We start from the raw sequence: 16,789 nt of genomic DNA, 5'->3' as shown, positions 1-16,789 counted from the left end.
ATTTTGCCCAACTCTAGGGTGAAACCATATGCCTGTTGGCCACGTTTCTTTTTGTTTGTTTGTTTGTTTTGTTTTGTTTTTTGAGACGTAGTCTCACTCTGTTGCCCAGGCTGGAGTGCAGTGCAGTGGTGCCATCTCGGCTCACTGCAACCTCCACCTCCCGGGTTCAATCGATTCTCCTGCCTCAGCCTCCTGAATAGCTGGGCCACCATGTCCGGTTAATTTTTGTATTTTTAGTAGAGACAAAGTTACACCATATTGGTCAGGCTAGTCTCAAACTCCTGACCCCAGGTGATCCATCCACCTTGGCCTCCCAAAGTGCTGGGATTACAGGCGTGAGCTACCAAGCCCAGTCTTTGCATATCTTCTTTTCAGAAATGTCTGTAAGTTGGCCAGGTGCCGTGGCTCACACCTGTAATCCCAGCACTTTGAGAGGCCAAGAAGGGCAGATCACAATGTCAGGAGTTCGAGACCAGCCTGACAAACATGGTGAAACCCCAGGCTAGAGTTCAGTGATGCAACCTTGGCTCGCTGCAACCTCTGCCTCCCGGATTCAAGGGATTCTTGTGCCTCAGCCTACGGAGTAGGTGGGACCACAGGCATGCGCCAATATGCCCAGCTAAGTTTTGTAATGTTTGTAGACACAGGGTTTTGCCATATTGCCCAGGCTGGTCTTGAGGTCCTGGGTTCAAGTGATCTGCCCACCTCAGCCTCTCAAACTGTTGGGATTACAGGTGTGAGCCACCTCACCTAGCCTGCATTTTTGACATGATATATTCTTAATTGATACATAATTTTTGTACATATTCAAGGGGTACATGTAAGATTTTATTACATGCATAGGATGCGTAATGATTAACTCAGTATTTAGGGTGTCCATCACTTCAAGTATTTGTCATTTCTATGTGTTGGGAACATTCCAAGTCCTCTTTTCCAGCTATTTTGAAATAAACAATACATTGTTGTTAACTATAGCTACCCTACTCTGCTATCAAACATTAGACTTATTCCTTCCATCTTACTGTGTATTTGTACTCATTAAGCATCCTCTTTTTGTCCTTCCCCTCCACCGGCAGGAAATAATGTATACAGTGGTCCATTTTCAAGAAAAAGTGCCTTAAATTGGCTTAAGTCAGCAAGCTACAGAAAAAACAGGATATACTAGGCCCCTGGTTGGATAGCCAACGCCTGCTTGTCGCCCCTGCCTCCCACACCTACTTAAGTTGCCCTCACCCAAACCAAAGAAGTTTGGTCTAAGATAAAAGTTTACTAGCCTGAAAAATAGCTCATTTTGTCTGTTCTTATAAGCCTGCCCAGCTACTTAGGTCATAAATCAAATACTTGAAGAGCCCCTTAGCTAACTAGGATTGCAATGCATTGTGGGCTGCAACAAAATGCAGCAAGACAACCCTAAAGAAAACACCTAAAGCCTCTGCCCAACAACCAATAGGTGACGTCCAGGAAGGTCGTGACCCCATAGTACTCAGCCTATGAGGAACCCGGGGAGGGACCTGCGCACTAGGGGATAAATTGCTGGTTGAAACTGTGCTGGGTGTGCCAGCCCACCAGACACCCAATCTTGCAAGACCATCATTAAAAGTCTCACTTTGGCTCTTCTCCGGGTCTCTAAGTCCATTCTTTGGGTGTGGATGGGTGAGTTTGTTTCTCACACACCCACGCACCCTTCCTAGGCTCTGGGATCTATCGTTCTATTCTCTACCTCCAGAGGTCAACTTTTTTTGCTCCCACATGTGAGTGAGAACATGTGATGTTTGTCTTTCTGTACTTGGCTTATTTCTGTTAACATAATGACCTCCAGTTCCATCCATGTTGCTGCAAATGACAGGATTTCATTCTTTTTATGACAAAATAGTATTCCATTGTGTGTGTGTATATATATATGTATATATCACATTTTCTTTATCCATTCATCCTTTGATAGACAGGTTGATTCCATATCTTGGCTAGTGTGAGTAGCGCTGCAACAAGCATGGGAATGCAAGGATCCCTTTGATATACTGATTTCCTTTCCTTTGCATAAATACTCAGTAGTAGGATTGCTGGATCATATGGTAGTTCTATTTTTAGTTTTTTGAGAAACTTCCATACAGTTCCCCATAATGGCTTCGCTAATTTACATTCCCAGCAACAGAGCATAAGAGTTCCCTTTTCTTGGCATCCTTGCCAGCATTTATTTTTTGTCTTCTTGATAACACCAATTCTAACTGGGGCGAGATGTTACCTCATTGTGGTTTTGATTTGCATTTCCCTGGTAACTAGTGATACTGAGATTTTTCTCATATGCCTGTTGGCCATTTGTATGTCTTTTGAGAAATGTCTGTTCAGATCTTTTGCCTGATTTTTTTTTTTTCCGAGACTGAGTTTCGCTTTTGTTGCCCAAGCTGGAGGATTGCAATGGCACGATCTCGGTTCACTGCAACCTCTGCCTCCCGGGTTCAAGTGATTCTCCTGCCTCAGCCTCCCGAGTTGCTGGGATTACAGGCACCTGCCACCAGGCCCAGCTAATTGTTTGTATTTTTAGTAGAGATAGGGTTTCGCCATATTGGCCAGGCTGTTCTCAAACTCCTGACCTCAAGTGATCCGGTTGCCTTGGCCTCCCAAAGTGCTGGGATTACAGGCGTGAAGCACTGCGCCCGGCCTATTTATGTTTTAAAGAGTGTCTTGCTCTGTCACCCAGACTGGAGTGCAGTGGCATCATATTGACTCACTGCAATCTCTGCCTCCCCGGTTTAAGTGATTCTCCTGCATCAGTCTCCCGAGTACCTGGGATTACAGGCATGCGCCACCACGCCCAGCTAATTTTTGTATTTTTAGTAGAGATGGGGTTTCATCATGTTGGCCAGGCTGGTCTCAAACTCCTGGCCTCAAGTGATCTGCCCACCTCAGCCTTCCAAAGTGCTGGGATTATGAGCTACTGCGCCTGGTCACATTTAAAAACATTTTTTTAGCAACAGGGTCTCACTGTATTGTGCAGGCTGGTCTCAAACTCCTGATCTGGAGAGATTCTCCCACCTTGGCCTCCCAAAACTCTGGGATTGCAGGCGTGAGTCACCTTGCCCAGCCTGCTGGGAGTTTTTATCATGAAGAAGGGTGTTGAATTTTATCACATGCTTTCTCTGCATCTATTGAGATGATCATACGGTTTTTGTCCTTCAATCTGTGGATCTGACATATTGCATGTATTGATTTGTGTAAGTTGAACCATCCTTGCATCCCCAGGATAAATCCCACTTAGTCATAATGTATTATCTTTTAATGTGCTATTAGATTCAATTTGCTAGTATTTTGTTGAGGATTTTTGTGTATCTATTCATCAGGAATATTGACCTGTAGTTTTCTTTTTTGTTGTTGTGTCCTTGCCTGGTTTGAGTATCAGGGTAATGCTGGCCTCATAGAATGGGTTAGAGGGAATTCCCTCCTCTTCAGTTTTTTTGGAACAGTTTAAGGAGAAATGATATTAGTTCTTTTTCGTAAGTTTGGTAGAATTTAGTAGTAAAGCCATCTGGTCTGTAGGCCTTTTGTGTTGTTGTTGGGAGATTTTTATTACTGTTCCAATCGCATTACTCCTTATTGATCTGTTCGGGTTTTCTGTTTCTTCCTGATTCAGTCTCGGCAGGCTGCGTGTGCCCAGGGATGTCTCCACTTCCTCCAGGTTTCCAGTCTGTGAGTGTCTAATTTCTCAGGCAGTCTCTGGTGATCTTTGGTATTTCTGTAATATCAGTTGTAATGTCTCTTTTTTGTTTCTGGTTTTGGTTATTTGGGTTGTCTCTCTTTTTTTCTTCATTATCAACTTAGACTATTTTCAGCTTCCATTTATGATGGGCTTATCAGGACCTCGCTCCACGAGGCGAGGCATGTCTGATGTGCTTACGGCGGGGTTTAAGTGCTCCCACAAGCCTGCTCTGACAGTCTGTACTTACTTGGGGTAAAAAGAAAAAACACCTTAGCTCTGCTGACAAATAGTGAGTCATATTTTCCCACAAAGATAAGTTTTGAAATAACAAAGGAAATTAAAGAAAAAGTGTTTTGCTTCATGGGAAATCCCCAAAGTCCCTCCCCACACCCCATGGGACTCAAGGGCCCTAGACCTCAGGGCGGGGCCTGCAGCGGAGGGAGCAGAGCCAGCAAGGAGCTGCCCTCAGGTGGGTCCTGGCCACACAGCCAGCCTCGGAGCCACTGAGGGGCCTGCCCTGGGCTCTGAGTCTAGAGGCCCCTTCCAGCCTCAATCTTTCTTCCAGGGTAAGCAGCCTGAGGGGCCAAGAGGACAGTCCGCCGAACCCTGAGCCCAAGGCCCAGGACTCCCTGCTTAAATGTCCCCAAGCCTGGATCCATCCTCCCAAGGTGGAGCTGCCGGAGCTGTACCCAGTCCTGCTGGCCTGAGGGGCAGCCAGGGGCGGCGATGAGGTGGTTTTCTGGGGCTGCAGATGAGCTTGGACCCACGGGCTGGGGGTAGCATGTGGGCTCATTGAGGCCCCTCACGATGTGGGAAAATCAGAGAGGGGCTGGCTGGAGCTGGCCCTCCTGCAAGGACTTCTGAGAGCACTCCAAGGAGCCCTGGGGTCCTCCACTTGTCCCTGGCCTTCCAGGCCCTCACACACCATTGTTGTCAAGACAGACGAGACTGAACGCGTGGCTTATGCCTGTAATCCCAGCATATTGGGAGGCCAAGGCGGGCGGATCATCTGAGGTCAGGAGTTCGAGACCAGCCTGACCAACATGGTGAAATCCTGTCTCTACTAAAAAATACAAAAATTAGCCGGGCGTGGTGGCAGGCACCTTAATCCCAGCTACTCGGGAGGCAGAGGTAGGAGAATCGTTTGAACCCGGGAGGTGGAGTTTGTAGTGAGCTGAGATAAAACCACTGCACTCGGCTGGGCGCGGTGGCTCAAGCCTGTAATCTCAGCACTTTGGGAGGCCGAGACGGGCGGATCATGAGGTCAGGAGATTGAGACCATCCTGGCTAACATGGTGAAACCCCATCTCTACTAAAAAATATAAAAAGCTAGCCGGGCGAGGTGGCGGGCGCCTGTAGTCCCAGCTACTCGGGAGGCTGAGGCAGGAGAACGGCATAAACCTGGGAGGCGGAGGTTGCAGTGAGCTGAGATCCGGCCACTGCACTCCAGCCTGGGTGACAGAGCGAGACTCCGTCTCAAAAACAAAAACAAAAACAAAAAAAACAAAAAAAAACAAACCATTGCACTCAAACCTGGGGTACAAGAGCAAAACTTCTCTCAAAGGAAAAAAAAAAAAAAGAAGAGAATCTATTCTGTTTAACTGCTTTTAGCTTGAGGGCGGGGAAGGCAGCCTCCCTTCGTACTCACGCCCCAGCCCTGCAAATGTCACAGCAGGGTCCACCTGGCTGCCCCCCCCATACCCAGAATAACCCCCACCCAGAGTCCCTGGAGGACCCAACCCTCGGGGGCATGCCTGGGGCACAGCTGCATTCAGGCATCCAGCAACCCAGCCAGAGAGCAGAGGCTCCCCAGCCATGGCCGGGAGGTAAGGACCGACCCCAAGGCCAAATTGGAGCAGCAAGAAGGTGAAGGGCGATCTGGGAGGGGCTGGGAGAGGCTGGATCTCTTCCCCATTCACTTCCTGGCACACCCAAACTGGCCCCAGGGGTGCAGCTGACAGGCCCCACCCTTGGGAACTGCACCCTGCTGACAGGTGTCCTGCAGGCACCCTGAGGCCAGCACCCTGGACCCCTGCCCTACATAGGCCTTACAAGGAGGAGCTAGGGTGGACACCCAGACTGCACTGAAAAGTAGGGGTGTTCTCAAGGTCCCAGACCCTACTCAGGGACCCCAGTAGAGGTAGGGAGTGGGAGGCAGAGCCCCTTGCTGGGAGCCTCTAGCCAAGCCTACCTTTTCAGATATGCCAGCGAGCGGCCCCAGCTTCGTTCTCCAGGATAAAGACCCTAGTTACCTCCACTGCTCAGCCTCCCTTGCAGCTAAGTGTAGCCACGTGACCAAGTTCTAGATCAAGTTCCAGATCACAGATAAGTGGAAGTGCCCTGTGGGACTTCCAGGAAGTCTCCTCTGAGATGTCCCTTATTCTCTGCTAAGAACACAGAGGCAATGGCTGAGCTCCAGCAGCCATTGTGAGGCCATGAAGGCAGTGGTCCTAGGGACTGGGATCTGAAAACTGGAGGGGCTAGGCTCCCAGTGGCAGTGGAGCAATGCCATCATCTCTAGCAAGCCTATCTCTAGCCTGCCAGCCCCTGGACCTGCTTAGTGTTCGAGAGTAATGAACGACCTTGCTGAAGCCGCTGTTCCTTAGGTCTCTGTGGCCTGTAGCTGAGCTTGACTCTGATTCGTAGGCCTGCAACTGGTGGGCCTCTACCTCTAGGGAGTGGGGTGTAGATTTTTCCTGGAGGTGAAGGTTCTCAGCCCCACCCTCTAGCCCGCCCACCCAGCTCCAGCCGGCTGTTTCTGTCTCGGATGAGAGGGGGCCTCTCAGGACAAAGAGGAAGTAGCTGGAAGGGGAAGCAGCGAGCTGCAGAGAGGAGGAGGTTGGTGTGGAGCACAGGCAGTACCAAGCCTGCCCCATGAGCTGAGGGCCTGCAGTCTGCGGCTGGAATCAGGATGGACACCAAGGCAAGACCCCCAGAGGTATGTACCAATGAGGCCAGGGCAGATGAGAAAAGCCAGGCCTGGGAAAGGGGCTGCTGTCTGCCTCCCTATGGCCTCAGCCTCCCAGCAACCCCAGGTCCAGAGAGTCACGCAGCCTCCAGCTAGTCCTGTAGATGACTGGCTCCTTCCCCAATCCGTGCAGCTGGGTGATACCCAGCCAGGTGACAGCTGGGCCCTCTACCTCCGCCTGGGACTGGCAGCCATGCCTAATGCCCTGCAGGGCAGAAAATCTGGCACCTTCAGCCATGACCTCTGATGCCTGCAGGGTCTTACGCTATCTACCATGGGACTAGGGGGCTAGAGCCCTACTCTGCAGGGGTCTCTCAGCTCAAGCCAACCTGGCTTGTGGGCCTCCCAGGTTCCATTGCAAGAGGAGGTGGTGAGGCACTCTGGGGTCTATAGTCCTGGGAGGGGCCTTGGACGGGCTCCAAGTCCGAGATGGGGCCTGCAAGAGGCAGGGCCTCTGTGCTCTGAGCTGCCGGTCTGCCTGGCGCATTTAAGGGAGCAAGGCCCTCTCTGGTGAGGGCAGGGAGGGTGGGGAGCAGCTGTCCAAGGACGGCCCTGGCACCTTGTTGCCCAGCCACAGCCCAAGATTCCATGTTTCCTCTCATTGCCCAGCCACAGCCCAGGATTCCGTGTTTTCTCTCTGAGAGTTAGTGGGGGAGGGCAAAGGCCGGATGCTGGGCCCTGAATCCCTGGGGACAGTGGGGACATGGTAGGCACCCTGAGGTCCCCTTTGCGTGGTGGGGGGAGCACCCCCCAGAGTTCAGCTCTGGGGTGGGGGCGGCACCCGACCCACCTCTGCAGGACACCCCGATTTTGGGGGGAGTTGGGCCTCAGTGACTTGGCCTGAGTCCCCATCCCCACACTTGGTTTATGCTCCTTCCCAATCTCCCATAACGCTTGGTCTCTAGGGCAGACACAGCCCAGGCCCGACTCCTATGGTGTTCCCACCCCATGCTGAGGCAGGCCAGGTTCTCAAAGGCCTCATCTCTGACTCGTGGGAGGACAGCCTAGACGAACCCCAGCGGCCTGGAGGCTGAGCTGGCTGCTCCCGGGTGGACAGCCAACCCACAGAGCCCCTGGGTCCCAGCGCCCAGCCTGGCTGCAGACACAGGCACTCAGCACTGCCCAGGCCCAGGCTCCAAACCTTGGAGACCTCCCCATCCCGGCCAGGGCCCAGCCAGCTCCTGCCCTGGTGGATGTCTCAGTCAGAGGCTGGCCAGCCAGGTGTCCACGCTGGGCACAGACCCCTCCCTGCACCCGGGGAGGGTGCCTGTGTATTTGTGAGGCACCCTCCCCCATCGTGGCACCTGGGGCAGCCTGACTGCTTGCTTTGGGGTGGGATTGGGGGTGGGAGCCCACATGCCACGGGGCCCAGATGGCCTGGCTCCCAGCTCCTTATGGGGTGACCGCTCTGAGGAGACAAGGCGAGTCCCTGTAGCAGAGGACAACCCCCTCCCCCAGCAGTGCAGGGGTCTCACTCCGTCGCCATCTCTGCCCTCTCCACGCCTAGCCTCTCCAGCCAGGGTGCTGCCCAGTTGACCCCTCTGACCTGTGGCTCTCAGGAGGGGCTGTCGTGGGACCAAGACAGGAGCCCAGCCCAGGAGGGAAGCAGTTATTTATAGGCCAGCAATAAGAGGAGCAAGCGACAAAAGCAGAAATGGGGCTTTCAGACAGTTTCAGTCGTGGTTGAAACAGGGAACTGAGACACAAATACCTAGATACTCACTGAGCATCGCTGAGTGGGAGACCCTGAACGGGGAGACACAGAAAGCCGGGGCATGTGGCCAGGCACAGATGCCCACCCCACCCCGCACGCTCGGCCCAGCCTCAGCCCTGGGGACCGCCTTAGCAGCAGTCCCTCCGGCTTGGCCAGGGGGACAGGGCAGGTGACATGTGGCCGGCTGCAGGCTCCAACACCCACACGGCTTGTCCTTGTGGAAAGCATACCCCCAACATCCAGGGTGTGACCTCGGGCATGAGTGGGGGGCTTCTGGGGGCTTATGTGGGTGCTGTGCAGGGGTGTCTCCAGTGCCTAGCTGCCCAGGCACTGAGGGGCAGTTCTGGGCGGGGCTGGAGCTGCTGGTGATGCCAGGCTGCCCTGTGCAGATGCTGAAGCCTCTTCGGAGAGCAGCAGTGACCCCCATGTGGCTGTGCTCCATGCCGCCCCGCCGCCTGTGGGACAGACAGGCTGGCACGGTAGGACTGGGGGACCCCAGGGAGGAGGTGGCTGGGATCAGTGGCCTTTCAGAAGCTGTGAGCCAGAGTGGAGAGGGCACAAGCAGCCTTGAGGGGGCCTCCACCCTCAAGGAGGGGAGCAGAGATGCCCTGACCGGTGGGCAAGGCAAGCCTCCCTGGGCTGCTCCAGACCTTCCCTTTATCCCCCCGCTGGAGGTGCTGGGGAGAGCCAGTTACCACGAGCCACAGCATTGCAGAGTGGGCTGCAGGCCCCCCAACCCCCGCCACCACCCTGGGCTGGGGCCCTTCTCTGTATCACCCTCCCCTCTCCCTCGTCCACCCTAGTCCCACCCCAGCGGCAGCACAGGTCCAGGGAAGTCAAGATGGTCTCTGTCTCAGCACTGGAGGGGCCATGGTGGCCCAGCCAGAAGTCAATCCCCCACCTGTCCTGGTGACCCTGCGGGTGCTGCCCCATCCAGTTGCAGGTCCTGGGAGCACTGGCTATGCTGTGGCTGGGCTCCATGGCTCTTACCTACCTCCTGTGGCAAGTGCCCCGTCCTCCCACCCGGGACCAGGTGCAGCCCGAGGACGTGCCCAGGTCCTGGGGGCATGGTTCCAGCCCAGCTTTGGAGCCCCTGGAAGCGGAGGCCGGGAAGCAGAGGGACTCCTGCCAGTAAGTGAGCCCATGGAGGCCTGCGGGGGCGGGTCTCCGTTTGGGGCTGCTGCCTGTGTTTCTGCCCTTGGATCTGCCCATGAGATAAGGGTGGCCCTCTACCAGCTCCTCTAGGAAGGTGCAGGTCACCAGGGAGGGCCACAACCATATGAGCTGGAGTGGGGGCTGGGGACGGGGCAGGCGTGTGGTGCTTTTTGCAGCAAACAAAGGCTGCCACCCAGGGGATCTGACAGGCTGGAAAACACTGCCTGTGCTGAGGCTCACCCCCTCAGTCTTTCCACTCCTGGGGGGTAGTGTCACTGTCCCCTCCCGCCCCTCAGCCTTCCCTCCCACCCTTCTTTCCCTGCGGTTGGGGTCCTGGAATCCCAGGACTGCCCTGGAGGAACCTGTTGGGCCATCTTGCACACATTCCCTGGAAATGGGATCTCGCCTGCCCCCAGCCCAGCCTTTCCCTTCCAGGCCAGCTCTGGCCGCCACCAAGGGCTTCCACACCAGGAGGGCACCCCAGACTCCAGACTCCACCGCTCTGCTCTACTCTTCCCGGCTTCAGGAGCAGCTGCTCCCTGTGGGCAGTGCCGTAGGGTTGGGTGGGGCCAGGACCCCCCAGTCTAACCTGCTCTGGACTAGGCAGCCCCTCTCAGGCTCCTTCCCAACGTGCTCCTGGGTGTTCCACCCCAGCAGCATGCTGGGCTCAGGCCCATCCTGCCCAGTCTGTTTTGTTGCCTATACCTTAAACCCTTACCCTGAATACTTGGCCTGAGCTCATCCCGGGGACCACCTGAGCAACAGTTGCTCTGGCTTGGCAGCGGGATGGGGCAGGTGATGTGAGGCGGGTTGGGGGCTCCCGCACCCATACTGAGCCCAGTGTGGCTCTCTCCACAGGCTTGTCCTTGTGGAAAGCATCCCCCAGGACCTGCCATCTGCAGCCGGCAGCCCCTCCGCCCAGCCTCTGGGCCAGGCCTGGCTGCAGCTGCTGGACACTGCCCAGGAGAGCGTCCACGTGGCTTCATACTACTGGTCCCTCACAGGGCCCGACATTGGGGTCAACGACTCATCTTCCCAGCTGGTGCGCCCCGCCCTGACCCCACCGCATCCTGGTGCTGGAAACACAGCAAGTCAGGCTGCCCATCTATGCAGGGGTCTCGGGCACCAGGCCTGGGGGCTCAACTCGGTGGTAGGGTCTAGCGTGGAGCAGGGATTAGGCCACTCCCTTGGGAGCTCTAAGGGCAGAGGTGTCAAGGAGCTGGGCCTCTGGGTGACTAAACACTCAGACTGTGCCTGGTGCAGTTTGGCTCTCAACCAAGGGTCATCCATATACTTGACCTGACCTTGAGCTGTGGGCAGTCACAGGTGGGCCTCCTGAGGAGGGCATGGGTCCTAGTGGGGGTGCGGAGGAGCGGGCAGCCTGAGGGCAGCGCTCATGGCTGGCCGGGCCCTGCAGGGAGAGGCCCTTCTGCAGAAGCTGCAGCAGCTGCTGGCCAGGAACGTTTCCTTGGCTGTGGCCACCAGCAGCCCAACACTGGCCAGGAAGTCCACCGACCTACAGGTCCTGGCTGCCCGAGGTGGGTACCTGCACCATGCTGGGCCCCACTGCCCTAGTGTCAGGCATGAGCTGTCTGGCTGGCACCATGGGACAAGGAAAAGGGGTGGGGGGGGGAAAGGTGTCCTGGGCTTCCCTAGGACACCCCAGGAGGGCAGGACCCAGGGCTCCAAGGTCCTTTGAGTCAGCTTCACCTGGGCATAGGGCTGGTTCCAAGGAACCAAAAGTGCCATTTTCCACAGGGCAGAGCATGGGTGGCCTCGGAGCCCTGCTGAGCCCCGCAGCTCTGACCCCTGGCTGGAGGCTCAGGCTGGGACCTCTGGCTGGGGAGCAAGAGGCCATGGGCAGTCACCACAAAGGCAGGCTCTGGAGCTGAGCTGCCCAGAGGGATCCTGGGCCAGTCTATCCCTCAGTGTCCTGACCTATAAAATGGGGATGAGGATAGCAGCAGCTTAGTAGGACTGTTGTGGGGACATCTGAGTCAACCCCACTGTCATAAGCTTGGGGTCAGGCTCACCATGAAGCTGGCATTTAGCAAGACCTAGTCCATCCCATTGCCTGAACTCTCCACCAGGTGCCCAGGTACGACGGGTGCCCATGGGGCGGCTCACCAGGGGCGTTTTGCACTCCAAATTCTGGGTTGTGGATGGACGGCACATATACATGGGCAGTGCCAACATGGACTGGCGGTCCCTGACGCAGGTGAGTGCCAGGGCCCTAACACAGGAGGCCCGCCTGAAGCTCTTCCCCTCCTGAACTCTGGGGACTTGGCCTGACATCTCAGTGCATCTGGAGAAAGTCGTGTAGTACTGTTTACAATGTCACCATGGCAGAAACAACTGGAGACTGGTCTAATAAATGATGGAATTCTACACAGTCACTGAACTCATGCTGTGGAATCACATTAAATGACATGGAAAGATGTTCAAGTCACATTATCCAGGGAAACATGCAGATTACAAAACACACGCCTTTTTAGGAAAAGCAATGCATGAAAAATGTGTCAGAATGGTCATGGCAAAGGCAAGCCTGGTTATCACTTGACAGTGGTATTAAGAATGATCCCATTCTTAATGCCTTGATGCATTTTCTATTGTTTTTGTAATAAACACGTATTGCTTTGATCATTGCAATACAATGTTCAAAACCACAGGGACCCGCTGGGCACTCCTCCCACCAGCACACTCATAGGTTCCTACAGGCAATGCTTCCCACAAGTGGGGACCCGTGGGGCAGGGGCTGTGCCTGCCCCAGCATCCCTGGCCTGGGTGGAGTGGGGTGGGGGCCCCACTGAGGGGTTTTTCTCCCACAGCGCCTGACTTTGGTCCCTGCAGGTGAAGGAGCTTGGCGCTGTCATCTATAACTGCAGCCACCTGGCCCAAGACCTGGAGAAGACCTTCCAGACCTACTGGGTGCTGGGGGTGCCCAAGGCTGTCCTCCCCAAAACGTGGCCTCAGAACTTCTCATCTCATATCAACCGTTTCCAGCCCTTCCAGGGCCTCTTTGATGGGGTGCCCACCACTGCCTACTTCTCAGTAAGGCGGGTTGAGGAGCCCATCAGAGGCCCCTGTTCTCCCCCGGCTGGCCAGACCCACAGGGAGCCCTCTGGGCTGGCCCTGTAGACACCAGCAGCATCAGCTGGGTCTTCAGGCAGCCAGCACCATGGGTGGGCCTGTGGCCCTGGGGTGAGCAGCAGGCTGGCATCAGCAGGCTCTGGGCTGTGCCTGGAGGCAGGCTTGGCTCCAGGAGGACAGCTGGTCAGCACCACCCCTGGGAAACAGGCTGCCTAGGAGGTGATGGGAGGCCCTGCGGCCCGGGGAGTCTCCAGACTCCTGGAAGAGGCCAAGGGGCTTAGCTGGGCGCTGGAGAGGGAGGGGAACCCCACTTGCTCTGTGGGGAAGGAAGGGAAGAGTGAGGGGTGGGCAGATCCTCCTTTATCAGCTCACGGGGGTGGGGGTGGACAGCACCCCAGCCAGCCCAGGGACTGATCTGCAGTAGAGGCTGTATCAGAACAAGAGAAACCTCCCTAGATGGACTTGGGGGGTTGGCACCCTGAAGGGATTGGAGAAGCGTCCCCATGACCAGGAACTGTTCCTGGGAGGTCAATCCAGCCTGGAGCCCAGGGTGGTCCAGCTGCTTCCCCGCGCTCTGCCAGGCCTCAGCCAGTCCCCAGGACCCCTGTCGAACCGACCCCTTTTTTCGTCAGGTTTCCAGGCACCTGGGCCCCATCCCTCCACCACCACATGGGGCCTCTTGGGTGGTGCATGGTGGGGTCACAAGTCCAGAACGGGCTGGGCTGGCAGAGCCTTCAGACACCCCTCTCCCGTCACAGGCATCGCCGCCGGCACTCTGCCCCCAGGGCCGCACCCCTGACCTGGAGGCGCTGTTGGCGGTGATGGGGAGCGCCCAGGAGTTCATCTATGCCTCCGTGATGGAGTATTTCCCTACCACGCGCTTCAGCCACCCCCGCAGGTCGGTCTGAGCGGGAGGCGGGCAGCCTGCTCTGCTGATGGGCAGCTCCTGGGCACGTCCCGTCCTGCTGGGACCCCTGCCGGGCCCAGGGCTTGTAAGCAGAGCCCGGCCTCTCCCCACCCCAAGGTACTGGCCCGTGCTGGACAACGCGCTGCGGGCGGCAGCCTTCGGCAAGGGCGTGCGCGTGCGCCTGCTGGTCGGCTGCGGACTCAACACGGACCCCACCATGTTCCCGTACCTGCGGTCCCTGCAGGCGCTCAGCAACCCCGCGGCCAACGTCTCCGTGGACGTGGTGAGGGCGCGCTCCCAGCCGGGCGTGGGGAAGGCGCCCTCCTCCCGCCCTTCCTGACGCGCTGCCTCTGCTCCCCTAAGAAAGTCTTCATCGTGCCGGTGGGGAATCACTCCAACATCCCGTTCAGCCGGGTGAACCACAGCAAGTTCATGGTCACGGAGAAGGCCGCCTACATAGGTGAGCGCCAGCAGATCACGGCGGGCGGGCGGGCGGGCCCCAGGGTGGCCAGGCACGGGCGAGGGAGGCAGTGGCTTTGTGACCGGCGTGGACACCTCAGGACAGAGGGGCTGCCGCTGAAGGGGGACGGGGTCTCCATGGAGTTCCGGGAACCAGGCCACCCGCCGGTCACCGGGCCGCACAGGGCCCCAGAACACCGAGTCAGGACGCCTGGCGCCGCGGGATGAGGCTGGAGTTCCTCCGCGACCAGCTGTCCCTCCCGCACCCAAGCGAGGGGCTTCCCGGCTGGGGTCTGAGGACAGTGGCGGGGCCGGCTGCCAACCGTCCCCACACCGCGGCCGGGCCTGGCGCCGAGCGGGCTGCGGAGAGGCCTGTGGGAGCCGGCGCCCCAGCGTCCCTCCGTCCTCCCCACAGGCACCTCCAACTGGTCGGAGGATTACTTCAGCAGCACGGCGGGGGTGGGCCTGGTGCTCACCCAGAGCCCCGGCGCGCAGCCCGCGGGGGCCACGGTGCAGGAGCGGCTGCGGCGGCTCTTTGAGCGGGACTGGAGTTCGCGCTACGCCGTCGGCCTGGACGGACAGGCCCCGGGCCAGGACTGTGTTTGGCAGGGCTGAGGGGGCCCCTTTTTCTCTCGGCGACCCCGCCCCGCACCCGCCCTCCCCTCGGACCCGGCCTGGGCTTCGGCCGCTTCCTCCTGCAAGCAGCCCGGGTCGGCTCTGCGCCCGGAGCCGCCCGCGACCGCCCGGGCGCCGCGCACCGCCCGCCAGCTCTCCGATTTCCGGGTCCGGCCCCCCTAAGCCCCGCCTCCTCCAGGGAGCCCTCCAGGAGGCCGCTACCCTGACTCCTGGCCCACAGGCCAGGCCTAAAAAACGCTCGTGGCTTCCCAGTGCCTCCGTGTGAGTCCAGCGCTGGCGGCCCTTCATCCTTTTGCCAAGGGCCCGCCCCTGCGAAGCCGCGCCGCGCGACTGCCGTGGCAGCGCCTCGGCTAGTCCGGGGTCCGCGAGAACCCGGGGCGGGGCGGGGACCAGACGGGCCCCCCGGGCGGAGCGAACCCTCGATCTCCCACCCCGCGCCGAGTTGCCGCGCTCCGGAACCCAAATTCCCGCCCAGCGGCTGCCGTGGGGAGTGAGAGCCGCGGAGCCCAAGCCCGGGACTCCCGCGGAGGGAACGCAGACCAAGGCGCAGCGCCGCGCACCCACCGCCAGGGGGCGGCTCCTACGGCGCCCGACAGGTGCGGCGCGGGAGGGGAGCGGGGCTGAGGGGACGCGGAGGGCGGGAGGGGAGCGGGGCTGAGGGGACGCGGAGAGCCGGAGGGGGTCCGCGGCTCAAGGGGCATAGAGGGCGAGAGGGGACCCGGGGCTGAGGGGAGGGGGAGGGCGGGAGGGGACCCGGGGCTGAGGGGACGGGGAGGGCGGGAGGGGACCCGCGGCTGAGGGGACGCGGAGAGCGGGAGGGGACCCGGGGCTGAGGGGACGGGGAGGGCAGGAGGGGAGCGGGGCTGAGGGGACGCGGAGAGCCGGAGGGGACCCGCGGCTGAGGGGACGGGGAGGGCGGGAAGGGACCCAGGTTTGGGGGACGGGGAGGCGGGGAGGGACCTGGGGTTGGGGGAAGGGGAGGGCGAGAGGGGACTGGGGCTGAGGGGATGAGGAGGGTGGGAGGGGACCTGCGGCTGAGAGGACGGGGAGGACGCGAGGCGACCCGGGGCTGCCCACGGCAGTCGCGCGGCGCGGCTTCGCAGGGGCGGGCGCGTAGAGGCGGGCCCTTGGCAAAAGGATGAAGGGCCGCCAGCGCTGGACTCACACGGAGGCACTGGGAAGCCACGAGGCATCCCGGGGCTGAGGGATGGGGAAGTCGGGAGGGGAGCCGCGGCTGAGGGGATCAGGAGAGTGGCAGGGAGGGTCCCCCCTGACGGGGAGGGTAAGAGGGAGGGAACCCAAGGCCAAGAGTACAGGTCCCGCGTGAGGGCTGGGGAGACAGGCCGGCGAGGGTAGGGGTGCGCAAGGCTGTGTGGTTTGTGGGCTGTTGTGCAGGGCGGGTCCAAGAATGTGGGGGCGGGACTGTCCTGGGGATGCAGGGCCCAGGGTTGGTGCAATGGGCTGAGAGGACCAGCATTTGAGCTGGAGGGCAGGAAGGTGACTCCAATCTGAGACCAGGACTTGGATGCAGCTCCACTGGAACTCACCCTATCCTGGGAGCCACCTGGGCACCTGTGCTGCAGATGCAGGATTCGAACCAGGTCTGACCACTCCGTTCCCACTCTTCTGCTATGAATGCTGGGCCAGAAAGCTTCTAAAAGCACCCTGGCTTGTCTCACCTGATGGTTCCTGACCAAGACCACAGGGTACCCTCCCCTGGTGGAGTTCCATGGGGCCACGCTAGGCTGGAGTTCAGGGAGGGTGCAGTGGTATGAAGGAGCACTGGAGCTGAATGGACCCCAGGGTCCCCCGAATGCTCTCCCAGTCTTGGGGCATCACTTTCCTACCCTTCTGTACTTCTCTACTTTTCCTACCCTTCTCTACCTTTTTCCTTCCTATTTTTGTGTCCCTGCCACACTGTGAACTCAGCCCTATCTTCCTCTTCCCTCTTTGCTTTGGGGAAAGCTAGCGAAGTTCATCTAAGGTACAGTACAAGTTACTTTTCTGTTCAATTGGTGACCTCATACTTCCCCCATCTAAAGGACGCCTTAGACCTCAGCATTCTGTCTGTGCAGAAAGTCTCCTACAGCCATCCTGCCTCCCTGCCCAAGCTTGTGAAAAGTTTGCTGCAGATGCTGCAGGAGGATGGGGATCCACACAGCCCTG

General features: G+C 58.5%; 1 protein-coding gene across 3 annotated transcripts; it reads left to right on the top strand.

The window, feature by feature from the left end:
• The first annotated feature begins 6,143 nt into the window (after nucleotides 1–6,143).
• Nucleotides 6,144–14,871, top strand: PLD4 (phospholipase D family member 4). Of its 3 annotated transcripts, none has more exons than XM_023205764.2 (11): nucleotides 6,144–6,632; nucleotides 8,766–8,855; nucleotides 9,314–9,507; nucleotides 10,390–10,618; nucleotides 10,949–11,069; nucleotides 11,622–11,749; nucleotides 12,382–12,582; nucleotides 13,380–13,519; nucleotides 13,646–13,811; nucleotides 13,892–13,988; nucleotides 14,403–14,871. In XM_023205764.2, the coding sequence occupies exons 1-11, from the start codon at nucleotides 6,606–6,608 to the stop codon at nucleotides 14,600–14,602; spliced, it is 1,593 nt and encodes a 530-aa protein (XP_023061532.1). In that variant the 5' UTR covers nucleotides 6,144–6,605; the 3' UTR covers nucleotides 14,603–14,871. The 3 variants fall into 3 exon arrangements, with proteins under 3 accessions (XP_023061532.1, XP_023061533.1, XP_023061534.1); XM_023205765.2 differs by having other exon boundaries at nucleotides 6,158–6,632; nucleotides 10,390–10,573; XM_023205766.2 differs by lacking the exon at nucleotides 8,766–8,855 and having other exon boundaries at nucleotides 6,160–6,632.
• Nucleotides 14,872–16,789: the final 1,918 nt, after the last annotated feature.

The sequence above is a fragment of the Piliocolobus tephrosceles genome, chromosome 6, assembly GCF_002776525.5.
Source record: "Piliocolobus tephrosceles isolate RC106 chromosome 6, ASM277652v3, whole genome shotgun sequence".
NCBI classification, from domain to species: Eukaryota; Metazoa; Chordata; class Mammalia; order Primates; family Cercopithecidae; genus Piliocolobus; species Piliocolobus tephrosceles.
Note: the sequence above shows the minus strand (reverse complement) of the source record. Positions and strands in the feature narration are given on the sequence as shown.